We start from the raw sequence: 18642 nt of genomic DNA, 5'->3' as shown, positions 1-18642 counted from the left end.
AGGCCCCTGTCCAGGTTCTGCCTCAGGTTCCTGTTCTGACTTTTCTGGATGATTGACTACAAGCTGTAAGGGGAAAAAAAAAACCCTAAAATCTCTTTCCTCCCCAAGTTGCTTTTGGCCATGGTGTTTTATCACAGCAACAGAAACCCCGAGGCATAAGCTGTTAGCAGGTTGTAGGGCATGGCTGTGACAGACCTGACCGTGTGTTTTTTAGAGGATTGTCATAATTTTTGAACTCTGGGTTGAGAAAGCCTTTGAGTGCTCAGAGATCAGTGGATTGTTCTGTTGGGACTTAGAAGGCAAGGACATGAGCAGAGCAGATAATGGAGCTCTGACTTGTGACATTTCTGAGGGGAAAAAAAAAAAGACTCGACCAGGGATATATGTGTGATATTTTCAAGTAAAGAATCTGGGGTGTCAATCAGGCAGTGGTGGAGCACGTCTTTAAAAAAAATAATCTGGGGTGTCAGCTGGGCAGTGGTGGCATATGTCTTTAATCCCAGCACTCAGGAGGCAGAGGCAGGCGGATCTTTGTGGTTTATACAAAAATGCACCAGCCAGCATGTTAATGTCAAGCCAGAGTTAGGTCTATCTTCAAGAAGAAGAACTAACAAACATGGGAGCATAGCTCAGTGGTAGTCTAGCACGTTTGGTCTCCGGGGTCATCTTCCGCACCACAAAGAGCCCTGAAGGAACAGTGACAGTGTCCATTTACCGTAGCTGTTGATCTGCATGGAGTTGAACTGACTGCCCAGCTGGGTGACAGAGGAAGTGGACCCAGGACCTGGGTAAGACGACAGTGGCGGGGGCTGGCCTGATGCATAAGAGGGTGCCGCATTATTGACAGGTGGGAGTCCAGGAAACCTAAGAGATAAAAGGGATTGTTAGTGTGCCAGCCAGGGTTTCGGAAGCAAGTGACAAGCAAAATAGTTAATATATTCTACAACAACAACAACAAAAGTACCTTCTCTAGGGGGGTAGGGAAAATGACTGATATGGTGGATTAAATATTTACTCTTGATCCGAGCTCTTAGCAACCCATAGCACAGCCCCACGGCTCCACTCATGGTTCCTATGTCGAGGGAGAGAAAAGTCTAACACGAACACAAGGCCAGCTTTGGAAGCCAATGAAAGGATGAGCCCAATGCTACCACTTCACACTCACAAAACTTGACCAATGCAACAAAACAAAACAGAAACAGGACCGTGTGCTTTGTGGTTGTGTGTTGGTGATCATCCTGCTTATCATTCCAACCCAATTTCTAAACAGAATCCGGCCTGTCTTACATTCTGAAGTCGGCAAGGCACACCCTACAAAATGGTGTTTGGCAGTCAAAGTTGCAGTAAGTTTGGAGTAGGTGTTTTTCTGTTTTTCTCATTGAAAAATCCCATCGTACTTTACCCATGACGTAGTTTGAAACTGTGTTTGTCTGTTGTGTGTTATTATTACTGTTTTGGTCTAAGCAATGGCTGTCGCCCGAGTAGTGGCCCCACCCGAGCAGTGATACAACACAGAAAGCTAATAAGTACCAGGCATTATGAATCTTTTCCTACTAACTTTCAGTTGTGACTAAAAATTAAGGCTCCCTAGATTACATGGCCTGAGGGGCTGGAGAGATGGCTCAGTGGCTAAACATATCGGTTGTTCTTGCAGAGGACCCAAGTTTTAGTCTCAGCACCCACATGGCTAAAACAGCCACCCATACACATAAAAGAAAGAAAAAAGAACACTAGAGAAAGGATGGGGATATAGCTCGGTGGAAGGACACTTTCCTAGCGTGTTCAAGGCCAGGGATTTAGGCCTCAGCACTACAAACAAGCAAACAAAGCCTACAGCTTATTTTCACAGCGACCTCTGTTTACACTGCAACATTTCTTAGTAGATTCTTGTAAATTCAGTTGGAAAGCTGGGTCTTTTCATTCTCTAACTCACTATTTCTTGGCCAAAACAGATGAATTACAACGAATTGACTAGCTGTCATTTTCCCTTTTGATGAAAACACTGGCATCTTAGAGTATAAATTTTAACAGATTAATCCTATCTTATGCAGAAAACTTTAGAAGTACTTGTAAGTATAAGACAATTGTCCTGGGGCTGGAGAAATGGTTCAGAGGTTAAGAGCACTGGCTGTTCTTCCAGAGGTCCTGAGTTCAATTCCCAGCAACCAAATGATGGCTTACAACCTTCTATAATGAGATGCCCTCTTATGGTATACAGGCATACACACAGACAGAACACTGTATACATAATAAAAAAATAAATCTTTAAAAAAGAAAAAAATACAGTTATCCTACTTCAGCCATGATCAAAAGAACAAACAACTAGGTATGGGTAATTTGAATATAACTGGTCTTATAAGCTTGTAGAGAGTGGCACTATTATTGAAGTAAGTGTGGCCTTGTTGGAGGAAGTATGACATTGGGGGTAGGCTTTGAGGTTGCACAAGCCCATGCCAGGCCAAGTCTCTCTCGCTCCCTTTCTCCTCTCTCTCCCTGTAGATGTAGCACTCTTAGCTATGGTTCCAGTGGTTGCCCATGTGCCACCATGCTCCTGGCCATGATGAAAATGGACTAAACTGTAAGCAAACCCCCAAGTAAACCCCTTTGTATGAGTTGCCTTGGTCATGGTGTCTTTTACAATAGAACAGTGATTATGACAGTAGGTTTCTATACGGCTTCTTCAAAGATCACTGGTGTTGTCCATCTCTCCTTAAAGCCTTTCTTCTGCCTGGCCTCCCATCCACTTCCCCACTTAAATCTTCCCTTTCCCATTATTCTCCTATCCACCCCATACTGTCTGTGTTTGACCACATCTCCTCCATTATTCTCCCCTCAACACAAACACGATGACCCTTTCTGATTTCCTGGCTTCTACAAGTGCTCCAATTTAAACACACATATCTACAGACCCAAAGCTGGCCTCCAAATATGAGAGAGACGTAGCATTTGTCTCTCTAGATCTGGGTGAACAGACTCAGAAGAACTATATCCAGTTCCATCCACTGGCCTGAAAATTTCACTTTTTCTTCACAGCTAAATAAATTCCACCCTATATCTGTTCTGTGTTTCCGTTACTCATTCATCAATTTGTACAGATCTGGGTGATTTCCATTTCCTGACTATTAGGACTAGAGCATCAACGCACATGGATCAGCAAATATCTCTGGAGTAGATGTAGAGTCCTTTGCGTATACACCCGAGAGTGGTATAGCTGGATCATGTGGTAGAGCTATTTATTTCTAGCCTTTTGAAGAACCTTCACACTGCTTTCCACAGTGGCTATACCCGTTTTCACTCCCACCAACACTGAATAATGTTCTCCTTTCGCCACAGCCCTCCAGGATTTGCTGTAATTTGTTTTGTTAACCTTAGGTAGTCTAGCTGGGGTAAAATGAGGTCTCAAGGTAGTTTAATTTGCATTTGCCTGATGGCTAGTTTTAGGTATGAGTTCCTGGTCAGTGTGGTCTCATAACCCCTCCAAAACAATACCGGCTATTGCTATTGCTATAGTTGGCAGTGCTATTACTCCAGAACTTCACAGTAAGATCCTTTTGCTGAAGATACAACACACTTGAGACACGGGACATGGAAAGATCCAGTTGCTACTGAACTGGAAGTTTCCCCTCTTCAGGCTAGTTTTCATGGTGCTAGAAGCTGCTATGCAGACTGCTAGGAAGAGGGGAGTCATCAACAGTCTTATTCAGTGGTCAATCAGTGAACTATAGTAATGGCCAGCATGGCAAGATATATGCAGGAATGCACCAGTGGCATGAATGTTATGGGGGAAACCAAGCACCATTGGATTTAAGGCTCACTCTATGGGAGGACATGCATGCTCAGTATTGGAAATACAACCAAGAAACCATGATCAGGGAACTCACATGCCTTAGGACGAAGCCTACAATTACTGTGTTGCTAAATGGAGATAGTATCAAAATGCCCTCGAAATACTCATCATTATGGCCACAGGCCAGTACAGCTCTGAGACCTCATCAGAGAGGCTTCCTTTCACAATGGCTAGAGATTAAGTACAACTACTCACAATAGGTCAAAGTGAGGAAATAAATGACTATGGTGTACTCAGCCCGCAAAAGAACATTTATCTCCCACCCACTCGCTCAGAGACCACTGTGAGAGAGGAAGTCAGGAGCCTGTCAGAGCCTAACATGGTGGAGAACGGCCGGGAAACAGTGTTTTCTAGACATGACTATTGCACGCACACACTCACAATAGCTGCAAATACCTGTACAAGATCAAGTCAGTAGCGATTCCATCATCAAAAAGGGATGGAAATCAACATCACAAGGTCCTGTCCCTAGCTGAGGAGCTGTTTTCCTCAGGGAAGTGGGCCCTGAGGAGCTGCCCATACTCCAGCAGATGGCCCTACACACATTTACATGGTGACAGCACTCACTGGACTCAGTGAGTTAAACAACAAAAGAGCAAATGAAGTAGGGAGGGTCCGTGGGGTTCTGGGAGGAGCCTGGGAGGAAGGCGGGGTGAGTATGATCAAAACACAGTGAACACATGCATGACAGTCTCAAAGAGTAAATTAAAACGTCATTTTAAAAAAGCTTTTTAAAACATAAAGGAAAGATGCAAAGAGAAGGAGGAATGGAGGAAGAGAGAGAGAGAAAGAGAGAGAGAGAAAGCAAGGAGGTTACACACATCTATTCTCCTCTGAGCCTCCGTCATCAGAAGAGTGTGACTCATTCCAGATCACTCTGTCCCTGGCCTTTGCACTGCCCTGTGTGTACAGAAACGTGTCCCACAGAGCAGATAAAAGGCAACCTGGAAACCCAGCCTGCATATCGGACTTTTCCCCTAACTTTTTCATCTTCCAAACCTACTTTTAGGCCCATATTCAAGTTGTACCACATCAAAAGTGCTGGGGACAGAACAGGACCTAATTGTGCTTCCTTGCAATCAGAGTCCAAGCAGATTCTGAGTCTGACTCCCTGGAGTCACCAGCCTGAGGGAGAGCAATCCAGAGATAGCAAGTGGACTTTCTATCCAGTGACATGGCACACGAGAGCCAATGAAACAACGCTGAGAGCTGCTGACATGTGCTGAGCCTGTGGACTGTGATTAGCATTGTGTGTTGCATGAAGTCATCGGCATGCAAAGCCCTCACAACCACGTATTAAAGGTGTTGAGAAAGCAAAACCACCCGGAGGTTAAGTGGCTTACACACCACTTCACAACAGGACACTCTGAGAAATGTGTCCCTGGGTGGTTTTTGCCCCTGTGTCAACATCACAGGCTATACAAACCTGGATGGAAGTGCCAACTACACACGTAGGCTGTAGGTTACATACCGCCTGCTATTCCTAGAACCACGATGAGCAAAAGAACACTCAAAGAGATCAAGAAAAAAATGCAAGTAAGAGAGGCAGTGAAGTAGATCGTCGAGCAGCTGCTGGTTATCAGCGCAGTGAGTCACAACAGGCTTCTCTGAGTAGGAGCATGCTCTAAAATAACAATCAGTACTATGGGAAACACCTGACCAGTGCAGTCACCGCATCCCTACCCAGGGTTCTGCGCTGGCGGTGAGCAGACCTGTGAACACCAGTGACATCCCAGACACACGAGCACTGTGTTTCAAGGTGACAACATTCAGATGCTGTGGCATCACTAAGCCCCTGGAAGTCTCCAGCTTCCTTAGAACCTGTAGATCACACTGGACATGTGGAGAACATGGACAGAGCATGTGACGAGAATTTATTCCGCCACAACCTCCGAAGGCATGCCTGGCAAACATGTCTCCACTCCTCAGGGTGCCAGCCCTGTCCTGGGCTCATGTCATTCCCAGTCGTGACAACACATCAAAGAGATCCACCAGCTGGGCCAGTGCCAGTGACCAAATCTTCTCAAAGCCACTGGCTCTACCTTGGCTTTCTTTTCTGAACCCTGAGATACTAGGGAGGGGGGTTAAGGTAATGAACTATCCTGGATCGTCTCCCTTTCCCCTCTGAACTAAGAAGATCACTTCCTCCTGTTTCCAGTGAGGAATTACGGCCAAGGAACAATATCAACAGCCCAGGCTACTCAGCTGCTGGGGCCAAAGCTACCTTGAGGTTCTGAGTATTTCTTTTCTATATTTATTTATTTATTCTTACACATTTTAAAACTTAACACCATTTTGACAATTCCATATATTTTTTGTTTGGTTGGTTGGTTTTGGTTTTTCGAGACAGAGTTTCTCTGTAGTTTTGGAGCCTGTCCTGGAACTAGCTCTTGTAGACCAGGCTGGCCTCGAACTCACAGCAATCCTCCTGCCTCTGCCTCCCGAGTGCTAGGATTAAAGGTGTGCGCCACCACTTCCCGGCTAACAATTCCATATATTTTTACAATGTATTGTGGCAATATGAATTCCCCGTATGTTCTCTTATTCCTCCCCAATTCCTGCTCATGCAATTCCTATTTCAACAGCTTTCATGGCTTGTTGGGGGGGGGGGTATTGTTGTTTTTGAATCACTAAGTTTAATTACAGTCAACAGGATGGATAAGGGTGAGAGGCTGTTTACAGGACATGGACAATTCACCAAGCGCCACCCCACTGAAAAAGATGGCATCCCCCGTATCGCCTGGTAACCACTGACAACCAGCTGCTCCTCAGGGAAGGTAGGACTTCACGAGGTCACCCCAGATCCACAATGGGATGTTTCGGACCTAATTTTGTATTAAACACGTGTAGGTTTCCACAGCTCCTGTCTGTACGTTCACGGTCACACTGATGACGTCATATACAGAAGACAGCTTCAGAGCCCTGCTCCCCATCCTCTGGCTCTTACATTGTTTCATTCTTTCTCCGCCATGACCGCTGAACTTCGGAAGGGGTGATGTCCCATTTCGGCCTGAGCACTCGACTGGCACTTACTCTCAGTGCTCTGCCCAGTTATGAGTCTCTGCATTATCAATTCCTGTTACAAAGGAGACTTTTCTGACTACGGCTTTCCTGGGCCTGCCTCTGACTCCCCCTTTCCCAGTTTACTACAAACACAAGCGCAGGCTGTATTTCTTGAGCTGCTTCTACAGCAGGCCTGCCAATTCACAGCAGCACTAGCATATGGCTATAAGCATAAATGTATATTAATATTGTATATGAATATAAACAAAAATATATGCATGTTATATTTATATTAAAACTCTAGAAAGTACTTTAGCTAAAATTCTAGAATGTCCATTTAGCAAAATGACAGCAGTAGACTCTGCCCTAGAGTGACCTTGCCGGCAGCATGCTTTAACCAGGTTCACAGTATCAGGCGGGAAGTCCTTCTGCAGACAGGACGTCACAACCAGTCAGAAAGCTTTCGGTTTCCTCCACAATAGGCACGCCACTATGCACCGGCGAGTCTGCCTCATCTGGCAGATTGGCCTTACACTGTACAGGATCCACAGCTATAGAAGACTCCTTGGATTTCTGAAGCAGAGTTTGACTTTGGAGTCCAGGCTGGCCTAGAGCCATATAACCCTGGCTAGCCTTGAACTCACGACAGTCCTTCTGCCTCCGTCTTCCTGCTAGATAGAGGTATATGCCACTATATCCAATGGCTCTCAGCACTGGGCACCCTCATTGCCCATCCATCGTGCTTTGGAGACTAATGATCCCGATCACAACAAGGCCTTTGATGAACCCCTGCTTTGTGCTCTAACCTACAGGTGCGCTCACAAATTAAATTCCTTTTTTTTTTTTTTTTGGTCCCCTGTGTGACACTTCTCTGTGATGCCATAGCTACATCTTGGTCACAGTTACCACAACAAACAACAAAAATCCAGGAGTGTCAGACTCACAAGGCAAGGGCATTGGCTCATGATTTCAGAATCTCCCGTTTTCTCAGTACCAGGAATGGCATCCTTCCTCAAAGGCACAGACCTCAAGGCCCCACCCCCACTCCACCTGACAACTTCGGGAGGGGAAAAAACTGGGAAATGGGGCCTCTGGGCCACCCCTGGAGCAGGTCCAGGGTAAATGCCACCAGGAGCTGAACTCCATTTGGTGGCAACAGCTCGTGAGACAAGTAACACTGAGACTTCCGAGCCCTGAAGTGTGCTGCTGGCTCCACCCCGAGTGATAGTCCCTTATGGATAAGAGGCTCTCAATATCTCAGGAAGATTTTGGCTTCCCTACGCCTGCCCCAGACTTCCTCTTTCTCAATTTCGAATAAATACAAGCTGTATTTTTTTTTTTGAGTTGCTTCCACAAGTCCCTCGTTGGCATAAATATGCTTTCTCTATCGAACCCACAGACTACACCACTTGCTTCAATCCGATTTCACCTTAAGACTTTTGGTAAGCACTTACGGGGAATGAACACAGGTGTGTGGACATCTCGGGAGAAGAGAATGATCTAAGAGAATTTCTAAGTTTTAATGGTTTGTTGTTCTGTTCTGCATCAGTATCTCACTAGGTAGCCCTAGGTAGTCTGGAACTTGCTCTGCAGATCAGGCTGGCCTCAAGCTTACAGAGATCTGCCTACTTCTGTTTCCCAAGGGTTGAGATTAAAGGTATGTATCACCATGCTCAGCACGATCTAATATTTTGAAAGACATATAGACTATAGACGTCTGAATGAACTGGAAATAAATACAAAACTCTAAAAATAATTGCCAGGTGGTGGTGGCACATGTCTTTAATCTCAGCACTCTGGGAGTGCTCAGGTGTCTATGAGTTCAAGGCCAGCCTGGTCTACAGAGTGAGTTCCAGGACAGCCAGGGCTACACGGAGAAATCCTGACTCAAATAAATAAGTAAAAACTCTAAAAATAGCTGAATATAACCCCAAACTAAAATACATAGCTTTGACACAAGTAATTTTTATGTATTCTTAAACATGGAACATACAAAGATATTAAACTTTCAACCAAGAAACACACGAGTTTAGAAGATACTTCCAGAATACAGGGCATATTCAAATAACGTTTGAAATGTACTTAGCTCACCTTTGGGGAGGATGGCCTGGGGCATGGGCTCCATTTGGGCCAAACTGTGGGGGTCCAGGAGGTAAAGGGCCTGGGGGCAAGAGCCCTGAAGGAGCAGGGGCTCCCAAAGGCCCCGATGGCTGCTTCATCACGCCTGCAACAGAAGGGAACAGTTATGGGCATTAAAGTACAAAGAGAGATAATAGGAAGGAGGAAGATTAACAACTCGAGTGAAGATGGGAGGCCAAAGGCGGGCCACAAGGTCTTTCCAGCCTCCCTCAGCCACCCTCTCCACAGTAAATAACAAAATGAGTGAAGGAGGGAGGCCGCGAAGGAGCGTTGCTTATTATCTTGTCCAACTGGCTTTCTTAAAGAACCCAAAACCACCGGCCTGGGGATGGCACCAGCCACATTAGTTGGGTCCTCCCCCTTCAATCACTGAGTAGAAAATGCCCTATAGCCTTGCCTACAGCTGGATCTTCTGGAGGCGTTTTCTCAACTGAGGCTCCCTCCCTTCAGATAACTCTAGCTTGTAGACATAAAACTTGCCAACACGGAGAACTTGAAGGTCTTTCTCATTTTTTCTAAAGCAACCAAGGCAGAGGAGCACCTGGACTTTGTGACGGAGAACCCCAAGCCGCTTTTGCATAACTAGCAGCTGTCAGACCTGGACAAGGAGCTTCCTCTGAGGACCTCAATTTTCATCTTCGTAAACTGAAAGTAAAATCTACTCTCCCCAGCCGAGTCCCTGAAGCTTCCGTCTTACCCTCCGGGGTGTGCCCCTGTGACCTCCAAGCTGCCTGTGTGTTTTCCTTGACAGCTGGTATCCGCACTCAAGCTGACTTCTTTCTGATCCCTGCCACCAGGACATTCACCCCACACCCAGCCCCAGACAGACAAGGAATGACTGCATGGTCTGCAGTCACCCAGCAAGGCCTCGTCAGACTGTCACAACGTCTTTGGATAACCCAACACACGTGATGCCGGAGCAGCAGGCTTTAGGAGAGACTATAGACTGCAGTGCTTATCAAGCCTCCTCTCTTCTAGCATGGTTCCTTGAACTGAAGACTGTCTCTGCTGAGGATTGAGTCCAGGACCCCACGTGTGAGGCACGCCCCAGTAAATAACCCAAGTTATAGCCCCGTCCTTTTTTTATATTTTATCATTTTAAAATTGGAGTCTCGTTAAATTGCCTCCGCTGCCTTTTGCCCTTCAGTCTGGGCAGACTCTAAACTTCAGTCTTTCCGCCTCAGCCTCCTGAGCAGGTGGGAACCCAGGCCTGCACCACAGCCTGAGTGAGGGACGGTATCTTGTAACTTTACAGTCAGAGTTCTGTTTGCAACTTTCTCTACAGGACAAATGATAGATATTATTATCCAATTATAAATTATTTTAGTTGATAAAAGTATATGTTAGTGTGATACCATGTGATATAGCCAGAGTCTGTGTGATGTTTTTACCAGGTTATATACATATATCGGAAACACATCATTTGATGGTAAAGCAGCTGAACACTTTCTATAGCTATTTGAGAACTACTTTGCACCACACCAGAGCTCACTGCTTCTGTCTAACTTAGCTCCCCACTAATCAAGTTTTCTCATCTTCCTCCCACTAGCCCAGCTTCTAGAAACCACCATCCCACTCCCAACATCTACGAGACCAGCTTCCTCAGCTCCACATATGATTCCCACCACGTAGCATTTTTCCTCCTGTGAATTAAGGAGGAGTTCTCCCAACACTACATTTTTGGATGATGCTCAGCAATGTAAAAACACCACGAGGCTTGCAGTCACACCAACTGCATCTGAGTGCCTTGTCTACGCTGAGCTACTAAGACTGACGAGACGGGGTACTCCAGGATTTCTCAGGCTGGGTCACATCTGCAATCTCCCTGCTCCCCAGGACTGCTTTGGGAACTAGGTGAGGCATGGTGTATGGGAATACTCAAAGCCATCTTCTCCTGCCGGCCATATGCCCTGACTTTCCGTTTTACTTTTTTACGATTATGGCTTAATAAAATACATATAACTAAGAGCACACTGCATTTTTATTTTTTTTAAATGTTTTATTGTTGTATTTATTTATTTATTATGTATACAGTGTTCTGTCTGTGTGCATGCCTGCAGGCCGGAAGAGAGCACCAGACCCCATCACGGATGGTTGTGAGCCACCATGTGGTTGCCGGGAATTGAACTCAGGACCCCTGGAAGAGCAGGCAATGCTCTTAACCACTGAGCCATCTCTCCAGCCCCTGCATTTTTATTTATAAAGTGTTATTTTGGACAAAAGTAGAAATTCAGTATTACCCGAATATTAACTACTGTCAAAACAGGAGTCAGAACCCTTCCCTTTCAAATGAGCAGGTGTCTTAGTTTCTATAGCTATGCTAAACACCGTGACTAAAAGCAACTTTGGGAAGAAAAGGTTTAACTCATCTTACAACCCTCAGAGGTCACACTTTCTCATTGAGGGAAGTCAGGGCTGGGGGCAGGAACTGAAATTTCTTTTGAGGCCACAGAGGAGGGTTGTTTACTAGCACGTTCACCATGGCTTGATCAGCCTGCTTTCTCAGACAGCTTAGGTGCCTATCCAGGGGTAGCACCACCTGCTTTAATCAATCATTAAAAAAAAAAAAATCCCCACAGACCAGTCTGGTAGAGGCATTTTCTCAGTTGTGTTTTCTCTTTCCAGATAACTGTGTCAAGACGACAAAACAGACACAAACAAACTACAACAACAACAGCACAACAGCAACAACAAATCCAACCAGGGTAGCAGGTCAGTGGCCAGTTTTTCAGCTTCCACATGAGGCAGGAGACTTTAAGCTGTTCTGAGGCACACAGAGAACCGTTATATAGTGATATAGTATTTATGTTTTAATAAATAAGGCATGCCTGAAAGTCAGAATGCAAAGCAGCCACACTAGTCATCCACACAGGCAGTGGTAGCACACACCTTCAGTCCCGCACCACACTAGTTAGTACAGGGGCCAGGTGGTGGTGATGCATGCCTTTAATCCCAGCACTAGCAAGGCATATAAAACAGGAGGAGACAGGTCTTAACTCAGTCTCAGTCTAAGGATTTGTGGAGGCAGGATCACCCATTTCGGTCTGAGGTAGAGGTAAGAGCCAATGGCTGGCTGCTTTGCTTTTCTGATCTTCAGCTTGAACCCCAATATCTGTCTCTGGGTTTTTACTGTTCGTGCTACACCGTTATATATTGGTCACATTAAGATACGCTCTCCCTCTTGCTTTTGGAGGTCAACAATGATTCAAACTCACTCAACACGCACTTAGCATGCCTCCAATGCACTAAGAGCGCTTATGGAGGACATAGCCATGTAAGAAACAGTGACCCCGTCATGTGACAGAGTTACAAAACGCACAGGGACTCCTAACCTTCCTGGAGAAATCATTGAGGAAAGGCAGCTTGAGGCGCACCTTCGGGACAGCGGCTTCTTAAAACAGCAGACAGATATGGGATTCTAGCCAGAAGTGGAGCCTGGCCCGTGGTCTGAGAGAGCATGGCCTCATCAGGGACCGGCGAAGGGTTGGGTGGACACAGTGCGGGGGGTAAGGTGGCAAGTATAGAAATCACCATCCAGATTGGTTGGAATCAGGCTACAAAGTCTGGTGTGTCATTCGGACTCTGTCCCCAGGGCAAAGGGAAATCAATATCATGGTGACCTGCAGAGGCAGAGTCTTTGATAGGCCACACAGTTGACATTTTCAAAAGTGACCAGACACAAAGAGGATCGGGTTCTCTAGGGCAGGAGGGGAACTGTAAGAGGAAATGAATACCACATAGCAGGGGAAAGAACTGCTCACGCCAGAAGAAAGTGTCAAAACCCAAAGCCATCTCTAACATGGCGGCAGGTATTAGGGGCTGGGTTACTGGGCAAGAGCATCAGTGCCCTCTAGGTTTGCCTTCACATACGGTCCTCAGCAAGAAACAGACTCTATTTCCCAGGATCCTCTACAGTTTCTTTCTTTTTTCTTTTTCTTTTTTTATATGCAAAGCAACACACCTTTGAGGAACTTGGGCTAGGGCTGTCACAGGGGCTGTTCTTCTGACCTCGAAGGAAGTGATTTTGATATAATTATCCTGTGTGGGCTGTGCATCTTTGTAGATCAGATAAGATCCTAAGTCTAGGGCTTGGGCCTTTCTCTGTTTGTTTCCTGACATCACTTAACAAATTCCTTTCCACTACAAGAGATTCTGTTATCAGCAAAGGGACTCTGATCAAAACAGCATCATAGAAAAGCAGACCTTAAATCAGACCCTATTTCTAGCAAAGGAAAACAAAAAAATCAAAGAACATTTGAGGGAAGAAAAAAAAATCTTTATCTAAAACAAAACAAAACAAAAAAATAGGATCCCAATGGCCAGTGCTCCCAAAGCTCTGGTTACCTAGATAAGAGACAGTGGTTACCTATACAAAGTCGTGGTATAGTAGCAGCCACTTCTCACTACCCCAGGCCCAACCTCAACCCCACTACTACAACAGTAACATGTCGGGTCTCTCTGCTTCCAATCACAGATTTTTTTTTCCACTCAAAGGACTCTTGGAAATGCCAGAACAGTTTGACAAAGGTTTTGGTAAAACTCCTTGAGGAAGAGGGAGGTACCACTGGTGTCTGGCGGACATGGGCCATAGACCATGGATGCTGCTAAGTGTACAGGACATCCTTCTCTCTCTCTCTCTCTCTCTCTCTCTCTCTCTCTCTCTCTCTCTCTCTCTCTCTCTCTCACACACACACACACACACACATACACACACACACACACACAGGTGCACGCACACACGCATGAGAGAGAGAGAGAGAGAGAGAGAGAGAGGGAAAGAGAGACAGAGAATGTGAATGAGTTCACACCAGATGTGAAGAATGCTAAGATTTAGAAACCCTGCCCCCAACACAGTATACCCACTCCTAGTTTCTCCTCCACACCTCCTAATATCCAGGGTAGTTCCTTCTCGCTGCGTACTGGAGTGTGACCCTTTCCAGTTTAAATCACTCCAGTGGCGCCTTTGCTATGATCCCATTACTTTGCACTGTGAGAACCCCTCCTGAGTCACACGCTGAGTGTCTAGTTTACACCAGCAAGCCACCGTCCTTCCTACTGACACGTCTCACGGGCCTTTCAGGTCACTTCTCTGAGAAGATGCTTTGGCCCTGACCCCATCTCAGAGCTTGGTACTTTCCTCCTCCTGCTGCTGTGTGCTTCCCTGCCACCCTCCTCTTCCTTTCCGAGACCCTCCCCCGAACTGTAACTGTCAAACTGCTGGCTGGACATATTGTCCTCGAGATAAGTAATATATGGACTGAGCCTGAGATCATTTGATTTGTTGTTTTGTGATGAGAACTTTGCTCACTCGAAAAGTCTGTTAGATTTGTTACCACATAACACAAAAATCACAAAAGCCCAATCAATGGGTGCCGGGAGAGATGTAGTCTGTGCAAAACACAAAGCCAGATTCGGCACTGGCTACCCTGACGCAACAGATACTTCAAAAAGCCACAGTTAGGTTGTCTGTTAGAAAACCAGCAAAAAGATCACATACAGTGTGTGTGTAAAGTATCTGTGAGTTGGTGCTGGGGAAGGGAACCCCGAGCCTCATGCACACTAGGCAAGTGCTCTATCACCCGGCCCTCTCTACCTAGTTTGGGAAATGGTTTAATGTCCGGCATGGTGTCAAGGAACAAAGCAAGGGGAAGGATCTATAAGCAAGCTGGGGAAGCAGCTGCAGGAGGATGAGATGGACAGTGGTGAAGACAACATGGAGGACGGATGACCATCTTCCTGGGAGAGCAGGGTGCTAGCCAGGCGCCTAGTGTAAATAAACCAGCACTCCACCGACAGGTTGGTGTCTGCAGAGTAACGGATGAGGGGACAGAGCCCGTGAACTGAAAAGAAGAAACTGATAAAATAATGAAGACCTAAGGAACTTAACGTATAAGAGATGCAATGGGAAGTCATACAAGGTTTCGAGCCAAGTGTGTCATACAAAATCCTTCCAGTTCGAAAGTGGATGGTCTGGAGAAAGGCAGTAACAGGTAGACGCCTAAGGGTTAAGGGGCTGTTTGTCACCTGGGTGAGAGATGGATGGATTGGGCAAAAAACACTAACAGAACGGGAGGAGGAAATAGGTTCCCGAGTGCTCAAAACAAGAGTGGGAGACAGGTGGTACACACACAAACATGCTGCAAACTCTCAAACATGTAAGACAAATAAAAAAAAAATCAAAAAATAAACTCCTGGGAGATTGACTATATTGGAACAGGCAAAATAAATAAAAGCCTCTGTTTTGATTTTGGAGTTTTTGTTTGTTTCCTGGAGACAGGGTCCCATGTAGCCAAGACTGGCCTTGAACTTACTGTCTAGCCAAGGCTGGTCCTGAACGCCTTACCCTCCTGGCTCAATCTCTTGAGTGCTCACCTTACAGGCATGCGCCACCACAGCCAGTGTATTTCGATTTTGTAATCATGAAAGTTTGGGTGCTGAGTGATGCTCAGATGTGACGTGGAATACTAGTAAAAGGTAGGCTTCAAGGAAAGAGACCAAACTGCTCTGAACGTGAGCATGCCATGCCTAAGTAAACAGGCGAAGGGTGGAAATCACTGGTCAGGCATAGAACGCTTTCAAGGCTGAAGAAGTAGATCTAAGAGGATAAGCAGGTACTTCGTGTATCTTGCTGTAAGAGCCTCTTGAAACGATGCCGTCAACCCACAGCTCCAGTTAGTGACTAAAGCCTGCTTGCTCCCCTCTCGTTAATGCCCACCGACTAGGGCTATCCCATGCCTCCGCATCCAGGGAACGAATAATCACATACAAGTGAAAAGAACAATTTACCTGGTGGAGAAGTTACATGGGCCGGGTCCCCATAGTGTCCATAATGAGGGGGAGAAAGGCCCATTCCAGGCTGGGACTGAGAATACGGGGGTGTCGCCACATAACCTTGTCGGCTCATCGTGAAAATATCATTCCAAAGGAGAGCCTACCGCAGAAGAACCCTGCAAGGGTTAAAAACAAGAAGTTGACAAGAGAATCTTAGATACTTAATGCTATTAAAAAATATAAACACTATCAAGAAACATCCAGGATGGCTTGAAAAACAGTAAAGTGTCCATCCGGGAAATATCTTCATTGTACACAGCATTATGTATCATGTTATTATCCTCTGGACACGGCTTACAACATCTCTTTGGGATCCAGTAGCATCATTTCAGCGCTTTCAGCGGTCCCAGGAAAATTCTCAGGCACAGATCCGAATAGTAATTGCGAACCACTCTTTCCCCGGGAAGCCTGACTTGCTTTCTACAGTCTCTCATTAGTATTCCTACAATTCTGTGTCTTGGTTTCCATAGTCACATTTTGCGACGATGCCATGCTGTTCAAGTGACTGGCCAGAATAACTACAAGCCATCTGCAGCCAGATGTTTCATGACTTGGATCGTTCTGGTGCCCTTCTAATTGTCCATCTTAATCTGCAGTTAAGGAAAAGGCAGAGTCCATCGACTATAAGCTGAGATAGAAGTGATATTCGCCTCTGTGACTCATAATTTGACAAACCAGTGGCAGCTCCAACCATCACGGCCAAAGATGCTAGGTAGGATTCTGACTTACATGATGTCACACCTCAGATTCAAGCACCTATATTCAATCAACAAAGTAACAGTCCCATTGAGTCTATTCAGAACCCAAATACCAAATAGCGGTACACATTTTTGTGTTCAGGTTTTGAGAAAACATACCTCCTAGGGAGGCTTTCAAAAGACATTTGTTTGCTTGTTTGTTTGTTTGTTTGTTTTTTAACCTTTTCCCCCTCGAGACAGCGTTTCTCTGTGTAGCCCTGGATGTCTTGGAACTAGCTCTGTAGACCAGGCTGACCTCGAATTTATGGAGATCCACCTGCCTCTGCCTCCCTAGTGCTGGGATTAAAGGTGTGTGCCACTACCTCCTGGCTTTCAAAAACCATTTGCAACAAGTCATGGGGTGCTCAAAATTCTGGGGTGGAGGGAATGGGTTTTCATCTCCTATCTGCCAATGTATAGCTTTGTGACCCAGGGCAAACTGAAGAGGCTCTCTGGGCCTCAGTTTTCTGTTTTAGAAAATGAAGTGTCCAAACGCCGTATTACTTGTGACACATTGGTTCTCTAGTTTCTTTCCAGTTTCTCTACCAGGCATTTGCGTGTGTGTCCTGTCATTTCTTGTTGCTTCTTTTTGAGGTAAAGATTAGCAACTCCTTCTAAGATATGGGCTCTGTCTTTATTCTGGAAATGGCTTGCCACTCTAAAACGTGAAGGCCAAAATCCATGCTTTAGCTTTGTTTTCATATTAAAACTTAAGCTTCTGAGTGGCCACCAAGAAAAAGTATCATGAGGTCACTGCCTTCTTAACGGAGGACAGAAAGGCAGACAAAGGTCTCCAGTCCACTGTGTTCCTGACAACACTTTCCCTCCTCCCACTGCGCCTAGAGAGACGTGGCAGCCTGCTTGGCCCCATCCAGCCCAGCCCCTTTCGAAGACCGCACCGGCACACCCACGCAGCAGCTGCGGGAGGGAAGCGGGGCAGCGATGCTCACTGCAAAGAACGGGAAGCAACCCATCCCTCTTCCTTGGTCCTGGGAGGAATTCGCTTCCTCACCCTGCTGTGCCACGTCAAACTTCCTCACCCAGATCACCAAGTTGCCGAAACCTGACTCAGCTGCAAGCGGGCGACATGGCAGAAAGCCACTTGGCACAGACCGGCCTCGGATCCAAACGTAGAGCGCTTGGATTCCACAAACGCACCCTTCCCTGTCCACTGTCACCCGGGACAAGTTCGCGTTCCGCTCTAATGATATCCCGAAGCCGAACGCTGGAGTTGCCATTTTCCCTCGGAATATTTCCTCGGGGAACCGGGGAGCCAAGTTGATGGGGAGTCGCGGTGCAGCGGCGTGTGGCCGCTCCGCACCCCAGCTGCGCCCCGAGCCTGCCGTACCTGCGACTCCCCAACCTCCCCATCCCTCTCCCTGCTTCTTCCGCCCCGCGTCCCCGGTACCTGCTCTGCAAGCTCCGCGCCCCGCGTCGCCGCCACCGAGTCGCTCTGGACTGTGAGTGCCACGTCAGGCGCCCGGCTGCGCGCGCGCTGGACCCGCTCGCTCCCGCGGCGCGCACCGGCGGGGGCGGGGCCGAGCCTCCCGCTGCGGCCTCCCGCCTCTTTCCGGGTCTTTTCCGCTCGGCTTTTCCTTCTCCAGGCCCCGCCTCCTCCAACTTGTCAAAGATCCTCCGGTTTCATTCCGCCCTGAGCCCGTGGGAGGGACCCGAGCGAGGAGGGCGCGCTCTGTGTTCAACAGGTGGCTCTGAATAGCCGCCCTGCGCGTCCCTTGCTGGAAGGGACGCGTGTCGGCGGCTGCACGGTTGCAAGAGCAATCTGGCTCCTGTACAAACAATTTGATGACGTCTTCCAGCACTACAACAGAGGAAGGAAGGCCCAAGGCAGCCTGGTTAGGTGTGGAACGGGAGAGGAGGATGTCCATAACCTGAGACTGCACAGCTGAAATGGCCTCAAGGAAGCTAAGGTGGCAGGACCTCTGAGGGACGGATGGCATGTCTCACCCATAAACAGGAACTCGCACGTGTCAAAGTACGTAACTTTTAGTCATCCCCTCCACACACACAAACAGTTGAGAAACACCTATTTTTGCCCTAAAATCAGGACCATTAGACTAGTTTCCA

The 18642-nt window shown here is 46.8% G+C and overlaps 1 protein-coding gene across 3 annotated transcripts in view; it reads right to left on the bottom strand.

Moving 5' to 3' along the window:
• Sec24d (SEC24 homolog D, COPII coat complex component) overlaps window positions 1–18119 on the bottom strand; it is an 84717-nt gene extending 66598 nt beyond the window's left edge. The window contains exons 1-4 of one of the 3 annotated variants that reach the window (XM_050149992.1): window positions 17966–18119; window positions 15776–15936; window positions 8942–9074; window positions 716–864 (exon numbers count right to left, since the gene is read on the bottom strand). In XM_050149992.1, coding sequence (XP_050005949.1) covers window positions 716–864; window positions 8942–9074; window positions 15776–15893 — 400 coding nt within the window. In that variant the 5' untranslated portion in view covers window positions 15894–15936; window positions 17966–18119. Of the gene's footprint in view, window positions 1–715; window positions 865–8941; window positions 9075–12321; window positions 12344–12363; window positions 12539–15775; window positions 15937–17965 lie in introns of those variants that run through there. The other 2 variants (XM_050149911.1, XM_050150078.1) reach the window with 2 other exon arrangements.
• Between the last annotated feature and the right edge of the window lie 523 nt (window positions 18120–18642).

Source organism: Alexandromys fortis, unplaced genomic scaffold (genome assembly GCF_014885135.2).
Source record: "Alexandromys fortis isolate MF-2015 unplaced genomic scaffold, M_Fortis_MF-2015_v1.1 scaffold_19, whole genome shotgun sequence".
NCBI classification, from domain to species: Eukaryota; Metazoa; Chordata; class Mammalia; order Rodentia; family Cricetidae; genus Alexandromys; species Alexandromys fortis.
Note: the sequence above shows the minus strand (reverse complement) of the source record. Positions and strands in the feature narration are given on the sequence as shown.